An 11928-nucleotide genomic window follows, 5' to 3' on the forward strand; every position below is an offset into this window, starting at 1 on the left:
AACACGGGGACACGTCATAATAGCGCACGATCTTCTCTTTTTTTTATAGATACTTTAAAAAAACACAAAAACTTTTGCACAAGCTGTGGCGTAACGCACTGACGTCATTGCGCCACAGAGAGAGTTCGATATATTTTTTGAAAAGGATTATTGATCCCGGAAATAAGATTCACGCGCGCATGCGCAATCGCCATGCTTCTACGACAAACTTCGACTGCACGATTGTCTACAATGTACAGTGTTGACGTATATATACACAGACGCCGCATCGACTGTAGACGGATGTGTATAAAGCGCCGCCATCTTGGTACAGTGACATCAGCGGCAGCTGCGCATTTACAATAGTGTATAACTACAGGGAAAGAGGTACATCTCAATCTTAAAATACAATTATTTGCTAAATTTTTGGAACAATGTTTCATCTATCAAATTCATCATATTAAAAATGTTTATAATTTTTTTTTTTATATAATAACAAATATATATACAAGTGTCTTTCCATCTGGTCTGAGGTTTGAATAACAAACCCCGTGAACAAAGCTTGACAAATGAGTCATTTGTAATCACTTTTATAGTGTAAATGAATCATTCCTCTATAGAGGAGTAATGCACTGTAGGAGTGAGTGACACTGTACCAAGATGGCCGCCCTGTATACACACATCTCTAGTGGAAGCAGTGGATGCAGCGTCTATGAGCGTTAAAACATGATGCATGTTCCTTATCATTTTATTAGTGATGTTTAATGAATATGTCAATATTAAACCACACAAAACAGAAATACAGAGTGATATGAAAGATACATATTCGCATGTAATAAATATTGAAAATATCCTAAATCGCAAACATTTTGATAATCCTATATTGCATGTCTTGTAAGGAGTTTTGCAATTCCTTTTATTCCCCAAGACTCACTGTTGAATAAGAAATGAAAGCTGTGCGGTTGGATAGAACAGGCTGAAAAACTTCTATAAAGAATCATTCAGTGTTTGGGACTTTTTACTAAATTATTTAGGTTCAGGATTGTCAAAAAAAATCCAAATAATATAATTTTTCTAAAGATTGAAGGTGAAATTAAATGTATATATGCTGAAAACTCTATCATTCTTAATTATTGGAGGCACATTTTTGCATGAAGCAAATACTCAGAACACAAGTTGATTTTTTTTCATGCATCCATGTTCCCATCCTTTCATCTGCATCACATTTAATCGATAGAAAACTCAAAACGTAAATCTTTGTGGGTCAAAATTTCAACTTGAAAAAAAAGGGCTTTAAATAGAGTATTGAATTGAAGTCACACGGACAAATATGAGCGCCAAACATACAGTTTCAACTACTCTGAACCAACTCAACGGTAAGAAACGAGCCAGAGTAAGAAAAAAATATCAGTTTAATGTACTTGAACAACTTAAAAATCGGTTTTGAGAAACAACAGAAAATGAACAAACTCAAGAAGAAAACTCGGGGATCCTCACGATGATCCGTTCACATGCGGCTCTTCGTCCATCGCTTCCTCTCCCGCGCCCTCGTCCATCGCCACGGCCACTCCGGCCATGTTGGCTTCCACCTGTGCCATGTCGCCGCCTTCCTCCTCCCGCTCCTCCTCTTCCTCCTCCACCACGTCATCAGCTCCTACGGGCGGGTTAGTCCAAGCGAGTTAATCACTCGACATCTATAGCCGTTTACTTAAGAGTCCACTTTAAATCAAGTTTGTTAAAGTTGTTCACTGACCTCTGACTTCACGCCCTGGGATCTGACCAGCCTGCAGCATCCCCTTTAACCGCTCCACCTCCGCCAATGACGACGCATTAGCGATAGCAGTCTGAGCAGAGACAAGATGGTTGTTGAATAGTTTTCCTCGGAGTACTTTGGACGATCGGGTGGATTTGATACGATTCATATGCATGGAAACGATTCATGTTGCTTTGTAATGAATTTCATTTTCAGTACAAAAGTCTTCCATTAACCCTCAGAGTGACCAAACTCGGCGGAAATTATTCTTGTTTCAAAAGACACTTTTGAAGACATCACCTCTTGTCAAACTCATACATAAAAAATCTCTTAAGAACCTTTATCGCCTCCACGTCCGAGTAGGAAGGTCCCGCCTTCTTCTTCTCAAGCTGCTGAGCAGCTCCAGGAGTGAACCTGCAGACAGTGGATCGCGGTTAAGAGACAAGAACAAGATGAAGCTTCTCCGACCCCTTAAACCAGTGTAGTCATGTGTAGTATCTTTTCTTGATCAAATAAACTGATACAGAGGCACAGACAGCAGATCCGACCGTCACTGGCGTGAGCTTCTTTAAAGACCCAATTTTTGGAAACTTGTTAAATATTCCCCCTCTAAGTTATTCAAATTTAACATCGTATTAACCGAGTACTAGGAGCATCACAGGCCGGTGACTGCGCGGAGCTGCTGTCCAGAGCGAGCGTTCGTCTTACGTTTTGGGTTGCTTGGCAATATCCTTTGCCAGCTGAGCACCTCGTTTTCCCTTGAACATTTTCTCCGCCTCCTGCCGTTCCTATGACGACAACCACACAGTTAAGTTGAAAGCGACCCATTGTCCTGATGGACAGAGGTCAGGGAGGACGACACACTGCCCATCGTGAGGTCACTTCCCGGGAGAGGGTTTGAATGTTGAGGGAGAGAGAGACTTGGAACAAGAATGGACTCGAACCGCAGTCAAAAGATTCAGAGGTGATTAGACAACAAACTAAGCAACCAGGTATGTCTGTGTCTAAACACTCAGAGCTACTTCTTCTACTGCTGGACACCATCGACCAGCAGCCGACTCGTCTGTATCCCGAGAAAACGTTTTTCTAAAGAAAACTGCCGAGATAAAAGCAGTGAACGTTAGATCGTTTTGTCAATTTTCTGTTGCACATTTTTGCACTTGATACTTTAAAAAGATTTGTTCAGTGTCTAATGTTATTTTTCCTTTTTTCAGAATTAATCTTTTAAGCAAAATTGTTATCGAAAAAAGGATCGTTCAGGACTCGGTGTTAAAGCGATGATATCGGTTAGGTTAGGGAGAGCGACAATAAAATCCAGAGTCGGATAAATCAACAACGACGTAAGAATTACGAAGCATCACGTTCACAAAACCACGCCACACATCATTTGTATACATTCCGCACTACAATTACAAAAAATATTTTTAACTTCAAAAATATAAACCTTAGATAACTGCCCTTTTACAAGACAAAAACAAAGTCTGTCAACTTTAGTTTCTTCACTACCTGGGTTTAGCATAAGCACGTTTTGGTTAAATTGCATCATTCCATAAAAATCACGATGTTGACTTGAATAAAACAAACATGCAGCCCTTTCTGCAATGCCTGATTTATTTTGTGTTCAAGGATAATCCACAAAACTGTCTACCAAGCACGCACCTCACACAACACTTCAAAACCACACAACTTGAAGCTACTGCCTGCATTTCAATTGACAGTAATATATATATATATATATAATTAGCTCTTCTTTCATCCTGAGATTATATTTAAACTCCTTAATGATGTTCAACATTAAACGCTCTCATCCAAGTACAAAAACAAAGTCACCTTGAGGCGTCTCTTGCATTTATTTTAGTTTAAAACATATTTATATACCTGCTCTATTCCGATCCTTAAATACAATGATTTACCTGGAAAACCAGCTCAAAGACGAGATACGTCACTATTCAGTGACCGAGTAGAGAATCAATTATTACAATGTTTTCTAAGGATCGATGTTGTCAGAGAGAACCAACTGGAGCTCAACGTCCGCATAGAAACAAAACAAACTTAGATTGCAGACAAAATAAAAACTCAAATTCTCGTCCTTCAACAAAAAAACGACCTCGAGGAGGAAGCACACCAAAAGGCATTTGACACAATTAATTTTATTCCATTTTTAAAAGGGATGGAATATTGCAAGTCTTCAAGGCGCACAGCAAAGGACAAAAAGTGGAGCCGATATATCAAAAATCATTACCCAAAATGCTCAACAACTTTTCTTCCCCGTTTTAATGCACCTCAAAACTAAATTGATGATTTTAAAAGTAGAAAATAGGCCATTTTGTTTTGCATAAAATTCCGCAGATACATGATATTATTTATATATATATATATATATATATATATATATATATATATATATATATATATATATTAAGAAAGGTAAACACATAGTTGTATTTTCTTTTAAAATGCACAATGACATCAGGTACAGTTAAGTGTCATCAAGTTGTTGCATTTTTCCTGGTTGGTTTTTTTTGTTGTCGTTTCAATTCAAGCAGGAAGTAAACACGTTTTAATTAATGTGATTTCATGGTTCTTTATATTAATTATGTAGCCAGCAGCGTCGGTGATCAAAGCATCCCTAGTTTGTAAAACGCATTTCATCGAGGAAAATACTGAAAACATGCGAGAACATTTGCTGCAGCAAAATATTTACGTGCCTTTTTTTAGACAATCTGTAAAAAGAGTTAAATCTTTCTCCAGTTTATATATTCAGTGTAGCAGAAGCCATGAGGCTCAAACAGACGTGAAACTGCTGCACAGATGAACAGACAAGTATTCTACACGTGTCTCCAGCGTCACTAACCTTCATCTTGACTTTCTGGAAGTCCAGGACACGGATCTGTGGCAGCTTGTTGATGACGTAGAGTCTGTAATGTTTCTTGTTTGTGACAGGATTCCTTAGGAGGCTGGAAAGAGTTTGTTCATTAAAGGAACATTTTAACAACTTATTTTTATTCTTACCTCAAAAGGGTCAAGGTCTTGATTGTGGCCAGAGGGTCCAGGTCACCCTATAGAATAAAGATTCATGCTCAGACAAATAATACTAATAAAACATTTTCATTAAATTCCAAAATGTTTCAGAACAAAAATCCTCAAAAGGTTTCACCTCAAAACATTACATTTGTTGTTAAATTCCAAATAAGTCAATTATTTGAAATACTCAAATCTTAAAGGTTCACTACAAAATAGGGACCATTTTACCAACATGTTTATAATAACAAAAAATAAACCTGACTTTTTAGTCAACTAAATAACTTTCCTTTAATCGTGTCGATTAAAAAAAAAAAAAAAAACGCAAAATGCACCACGTCACTTGGAACCAAATTCATCCATTAGAAAATTAAAATCTTAAGACTTTAAGGAACCGTATGAACTAGGGCTGCACGATATATCGATATCGCGATATTGGCACATGTTATATGCATATCGAAAACATGTGCGATAATTTTTCATTTATTTTTGTATAAATCAAGCATTTCTTAAATGTGCACTCTGACCATTGAGTGTCACGTTCTGTAAAGTTGTCAATTTGTACTTCTATGTCTCGTTGTTGTTTACGTCTCCGTCCGTCTGTGAACTGTGCAGCGCAGCTTGCTAGGCTCGGTTGCTAGGCTTGCCACCGCACAGCTCAGTATATAAATGGAAGTAAAACTTATGATCTACTCAAAAACTAGTGATCCAGTCACTCGTCTCTTTCAACCTCCTTTGTTAAAGCAACATATTGTAAGAACTTTTCATCTCGTCTCAGTTGTTTTCTTATAAGATCGTGAACTTCCAAACAAACCTGTCCGTCTTCACCGTATGCTAACAAGCTAAGTTGTTAGCGTCATCTATAAAGTGTTGTGTGCGTGTACAAGGAGGTGGATTTATTATTGATTTGGTGATATGGTGACGCTCCGGCGGCTCCTCTCTGATGTCGCTCAGATTCGCGGGAAACTGATGCAAGTCCCGCGAAACTGAGCGTTATAAGTGATATTTTTCTACGATCATGTCGACACCGAAGCGCGGAAATAAACGAAAGGCAAATATCACATAGTTTTCCTTCTCTAAACCCCCGGACCTCCACTACAGTACTCGCGGCTACATTTTTAGGTGAAAGAAAAACGTAATAAGCTAGGCTTAATGGCCAAACATTGAAGAGTCGACTCACCAGATCCTGAATGCTGTTGTTTGTGAGGACCAGTTCCCTCAGACCTGGCAGCGGCAACTCCAGATTCTCACCTATTCGACTAAAGCCACAACAGAAAGGGACATTTGAGTTGATCCAGAAATTAAAATGTGTCACAAATGAAGGACAGTAATACAGACGCAACTGCTATTGTTATCAGACAGTCGGAATTTAAAAAGACAAAAAGCATCTACATTCATTTTACTTTTAAACTAAGGTCGGCAAAACATGCGTTTGCATAAGAAATGTGGATTTTAAAACATTTCCTGTAGTATTTTATTTACTGGAACTAATTTCCCACTTTTATTTTGAGTTATTTAAAACATACCAGATTCTGTTGTTGTTCAGCATCAACGTCTTGAGTCTTTTGAGCAACGGGAATCCATCCAGCTTCCTGACTTCATTGTCGGAGAAATCTATAGTGTCGAACTGGTCCAATGTTGCTCCCAGATTTTCCAGCACTGGAATTTTATAACCTGGGAATTTGCAATAAAATAGTCAACGTAGTCAATTACAGTCACAGACTATTGTAAAAGTATGTGCACTTCCTGCTTCCTGGATATTGGCAGTAGTCACTAGTTTCCCGTTTGATCAATCAATCTCTCCCGTTAAACTACGTTCGCCTTGTTTTCGTCGCCACTACACGGCAATACTGATGAATATCAATATTTTTTAGATTGATCCAAGTACAAGCGTCACACATCCCTGACATTTTCCAAGGTTTCACTCGAACAAAACTCCTTTTTGCAAAACATCTAAGGCGAGTAAAATGTGCATTGGAATCCCTTTTGTATTATATTATAAGTTTTACATTCATCTGTGAGTCCGACAACATTTCTATTGATCGATTCGTACACGGATACTGACGTTTTCAGTCACTTCCGACGTTAATTTCATGAATGTAATCAATAAAAAAAACACTGTAGCTGTGCTTGAGGTTTCTTTTACTGTAGGTCTGTTCAATCTTTATATATAAAATATATAAACAGTTTTATATAAAACAATTTCCCGAAGGAGACCTCCTGAGGGATCAATAAAGTTATACCTGTATGTATGTATGTATGTATGTATATATGTATATATATATATATATATAGAGCCAAATTTAGTGTTCGTTATCAATTTTTTTTTAATGATTATCATTGCTATATAATGAAAAAAGTTTTGAAATGTTCCCCACAATACTGAACTTTTTAATGTGCGGTAAATATTAAGCGAGTTATGACTTATTTTCAATTAAAAAGTCACAGATAAAATATTGAACCTTATTGACCAGAATTTAGTTGATTTGAATCGTTTTTTTTTAAAGTCATTACTTCTTTTTTATATATATAGTCTACAAGAAAATATACTTACATACACTACACTGACCTTTGATTAAAAATGTGATCAAATCATTTGTCTTTTGAAAAGTTACACACATTTTTCACACGATACTTGCAACTATCGCGAGAGTTCAAAAGTGCAAACCCGATGGCGCGATTAACGACCGGCTAGAACGAAACATTGACTCAACCCGTTTCAACCCGAAGGTTCTCCTTCAAGTCCAACATCTGCTCGCTTGTATATTATAACCGGGAACATTCGTTTATCTAGGAGCTCATTCGGGGTCGTCCGAGTCCCGGTTCGGGAGGCCCCGCTCAAGTCTTACCGCGTAGATCCAGTTCTCTGTCTCTGACCGGGTTCGTGTACTGAGCCGCCTGCTCGATCAGCTCCGCGGATAGTTTCACCATGTTCACAGTGGCTGGAAGAAAACTCGACGAAAGACTCCCTTTTCTACAGAAACGAACCAGTGAACGTGAGAAAGCGCGGACACGCTGCTGCCCGGAACAATGCGACCGCTTTGACTTGTTTCCGGGTGGTGTCACCGCGCCAGCGCAGACGGTGCTGCCACCTAGTGTTTGGAGGGTGAGCTCCTCTCCTTAGGACTATTTTTATATAAGTAAGTAAGTAAGTCATTTTTTATTTGTAGAGCGCTTTTCCAGACCAGGGTCACAAAGCGCTTGAACAAACACAACAATATTCAATAAAGTATATACTTTAAAGGTCAAGATAAAACTGAGAACACAACAGGAGTTCCAGAAAATAAAGGAAAAGCCTGAACAAATAAAAACGTCTTAAGATGTTTCTTAAAAGAGTCAGTAGACTCCATCAAGCGCAAAGAGAGAGGAAGATCGTTCCAAAGCTTAGGAGCAACAGCCTGGAAGGATTTCTCTCCTCTGGTCTTGAAGCGTGTTCAGGAACCATCAGTAGATTCTGATCCTGATTTCTCTTTGTTTTTGTTCATATTGTATTTTGATATATTTTTTATGAAAGATTGCTGTATTTTCTGTGGCTATTGGAAAAAAACAATTTCCCCAAGGAGACCTCCTGAGGGATCAATAAAGTTTTACCTTACCTTTACCTTACCTTATCCACAGACCTCAGAGCCTGAGCTGGGGTGTAAGGCTGGATCAGATCAGTGATGTAAGGAGGAGCCTGACCATGAATAGATCTGAAAGTAAGAACCAGAATTTTAAAGTTGATCCTGAAAGAAACTGGAAGCCAGTAAAGAGTTTTAGGGATCAGTGAAATGTGAGTTCTTCTACTAGAGCGGGTTAGAATTCTCGCTGCAGAGTTCTGAATCAACTGCAGGTGAGACAGATCCTTCTTGTTAAGACATGAAAATAAACTGTTGCAATAGTCCAGACGAGAAGAAACAAACGCATGGATTACAAGCCCCAGATCATGTTCCGACAACATTTTCCTAAGTTTAGAGATTTTTCTCAGTTGAAGGAAACAGTTTCTGGTCAGTTTTCTGCAGTGTTGAACAAGAGACATGTCTTTATCAAATACAACACCCAGGTTTCTCAGGCTCATTTATGGGAAGGTAAATTAGGTTAGGTAGAACTTTATTGATCCCTCAGGAGGTCTCCTTCGAGAATTTTTTTTTTTTCCAATTAGACACAGCAATACAGCAATTATTCATAAAAATAAAAATAAGGAACAAGAACAAAGAGAAATCAATAGAAAGAAAAATATAATACAATCTAAGTCTAAAGATAAAGAACATAGATCAAAGAAAAAATAACAAAGATAAAGGATACAACGACTAACATAGAATAGAACATCATGATACTTAAATAAATTAAAAAGTTGTGATAAAAAAATATTAAGCAAGTAATTTTTATTTATATAGCGCTTTTCCAGACCAGGGTCACAAAGCGCTTAAACAATCAAAACAATATTCAATAAAGTATATACTTTAAAGGTCAAGATATCGTGTCGATTAAAACAAAAGAAAATCCTGCACAAAATACACCACGTCTTGTGCACGTCACCTGGAACCGAAGTCATCCATTAAAAAAAAGGTTGGTTCGACAACCAATTGTCATTTAACAGTAAATAAATGTTACTAGTCATTTTGTAATATGAATCGTACATAACTTACTTTCATGAGTTTTTCACATACACGTTTAAAAATACGATTGAAGACATTTTTATGCCTTTTGTGCTTGGTTTTAATTTCATCAATTGAGTGCCTCTTAAGACCTTTTAAGGAACTGTATGAACCCTGTGCTAAGTTTAAAAATAAAGTCCTAAGCTAGGCTTAATGTAAGTTTAAAAAAAGTTGTGATAATTAGTATTAAGCTTATGTTACGTTTTGACTTGTTTTCTTGCCCAAAACAAAATCGGATACTACATTTTTACTTTACAATAATCTCTATAAACATATATAAAGCTCTGGAAATATAAATGAACAAACATTTTTGCACTTAACTGTAAGAAGGATTACTCTGAAAATAATCCAAACCCTTAGTCGACATGAGGGTGAGTAGAAAATTAGTGAAATTGTAATTTTGGGTGAACTAGCCCGTTAAGAGGCCATTGCAGTTTCTCTAAATGTACTACTTAGAATAAATGTGTTTGAGTGAAAGGAACATGTTTGTTTAATTCTTGGAAATACTGACAACATTTCTCCCAAATAAATATAATATTATTTAGAGAATATATTTGCAGAAAACTGACGGATGGTCAACATTAAAATAAAGATACAATTAAAAAATGATCAGAATCAGAATTCTTTATGCTATTATCAGTGGAGGGTCCACTAATTAGGAATTTGCTTTGGACCGCTGTTCAACATCAAACTTCAAGCTATAAACATAATACAATAACATTAACATTATACAATAACATTATTTAACATTATTATTAAGTGCAGTTGTGGAAGTGGAGACAATTAAAATATGGAATCTGTAGCCCAGGGGTGGCAAACCTTTTTGGTTCGCAAGCTATTTTTAAATGTCTAAAAAGATCTACCTTTATTTAATTTGCTCGACATAAATAAGTACATACTATAGACCGATGACTGGATGGACTGATAATCAGTCATGATGGAAGTGTAAGGATTTTGCCTTTTTTGATGTAGTTGTAGGTTTGTCAAAGTAGGTTTGGGAAACCTGTGACCTTTTCAGAATTCTTTATTTGTGCCATTATAAGGGGAGGGTCCACTAATTTGGAATTTGTTGTGGTCCACTGTACAACATCAAACATTATAATAAAATATGAAACATAAATACGTAAACACATTTACAATTTACATATTTACATAGTGCAGTTATGGAAGTGTGGACGTTTGAAACAGGTTTGTGTTAATTAGTCTGATTGCAGAGGGGAAGAAGGAATTGTTGTGGCGGGAGGTTCTGGTCCTGATGGAACACAGTCTCCTGCCTGATGGCAGAGGTGTGAAGAGTCCGTGACCAGGGTGAGCGGTGATCCGACCTGCACGTCTCCGGGTCTTGGAGACACACAGGTCTTGAAAGGATGGTAATTTAAAGTCGACCTTCTCAGCTGCGTGCACAATGCAGTCTGACTCCTGGTTGTGGCGCTGGCGTACCACACGGAGATAGATGAGGTCAGGATGGACTCAATTATCGCAGATGCACCAGCATCTCGGTGGGCAGGTGATGTTTCTTGAGCTGCCGCAAGAAGAAGATCCTCTGCTGGGCCTTCTTGGTGAGGGAGCTGATGGTCAGCTCCCACTTGAGGTCCTGCATGATGGTGGTGCCCAGGAAGCGGAAGGAGTCCACAGTGGAGAAGGGGGCGAGGGAGTCAGCCAGGGTGAGGGGCGATGGTGGGGTTGTGACTTTCCTAAAGTCGACAATCATCTGCTCCAGGACACCATCTTCCTCCCCCCCTGTAGGCGGACTCATCCCCCGTCCCAGATGTGACTAATGACGGTGGTGTCGTCTGCAAACTTGATTAGTTTAACAGACTGATGGCTGGACGTGCAGCAGTTGGACGTCGTCTACAGACCTGTTGGCTGTAGTCTATTTGGTTAAAATGGCATAAAATATACGTATCATTCTCCCAATCTCTAAACAACATGCTAATGACCCATTTGAAGATGAAAAGAAGATTCAACACTCAACAGGCATTGGAAATGATCCTGGATGGAGCAAATCCTTGTGATAGAGAAGACATAAACCTTCAGCCGGATTTGGACTCAGAGATGTCTGCGTTGTCTTCAGGTAAGATTTCATTCTAGGCAGGAAGGTGGAAATGGTAGTGCAAAAAGCATTATGTCAAAACATGTTATGACCTTCTTGCATCAGACAGCCTCCATTTTGTTTTTGAGTGCGGGCCTCCGTTTGTTTTGTTTGGTTCTACTTCTCTTGAGGTCCCTGCGCCTCAGCACCTTAACCAACCTATTTGAGATATACTGGGATTATTACTATTAGCTTCTATGCAAGCCCATTGGTCAAAGTTTTAATTTTTTCACACTGCAGATGAGGAGATTGCTCCTCAACCAAAAACAAGAGCTCCCCCATAAGCTCTCTGGGCCAACTCCCCTTCCCATTCCCTCTCACCATGTTCCCTCCTGTGGTGCGACAATGATTGCATTGTTTACGTAACAAAATAAGTGTCCACAGGAGGTTTCCAGCCAATCGGCCGGCCTGTGGGTTTAATAGGTAGAACAGCAAAATGCTGGGAC

The 11928-nt window shown here is 38.4% G+C and overlaps 1 protein-coding gene across 1 annotated transcript; it reads right to left on the reverse strand.

The window, feature by feature from the left end:
• Nucleotides 1–1373: 1373 nt before the first annotated feature.
• On the reverse strand, nucleotides 1374–7793 carry snrpa1 (small nuclear ribonucleoprotein polypeptide A'). The gene is made up of 9 exons (XM_087783359.1): nucleotides 7603–7793; nucleotides 6280–6427; nucleotides 5934–6012; nucleotides 4745–4791; nucleotides 4587–4689; nucleotides 2441–2520; nucleotides 2071–2146; nucleotides 1733–1823; nucleotides 1374–1633 (listed from the first exon to the last, which is right to left on the reverse strand). The coding sequence occupies exons 1-9, from the start codon at nucleotides 7682–7684 to the stop codon at nucleotides 1473–1475; spliced, it is 867 nt and encodes a 288-aa protein (XP_087639485.1). The 5' UTR covers nucleotides 7685–7793; the 3' UTR covers nucleotides 1374–1472.
• Between the last annotated feature and the right edge of the window lie 4135 nt (nucleotides 7794–11928).

The sequence above is a fragment of the Callionymus lyra genome, chromosome 2, assembly GCF_982586985.1.
Source record: "Callionymus lyra chromosome 2, fCalLyr1.hap1.1, whole genome shotgun sequence".
Taxonomy (NCBI): domain Eukaryota; kingdom Metazoa; phylum Chordata; class Actinopteri; order Syngnathiformes; family Callionymidae; genus Callionymus; species Callionymus lyra.

Coding starts and splice junctions, on each gene's coding strand:
- snrpa1 (XM_087783359.1), bottom strand. CDS start 7,684: ATGGTGAAACTATCCGCGGAGCTGATCGAGCAGGCGGCTCAGTACACG. Junction 6,428..7,602: donor CAGAGAACTGGATCTACGCG/GTAAGACTTGAG, acceptor GCAAATTCCCAG/GTTATAAAATTCCAGTGCTG. Junction 2,521..4,586: donor TCCAGAAAGTCAAGATGAAG/GTTAGTGACGCT, acceptor TTGTCGTCATAG/GAACGGCAGGAGGCGGAGAA.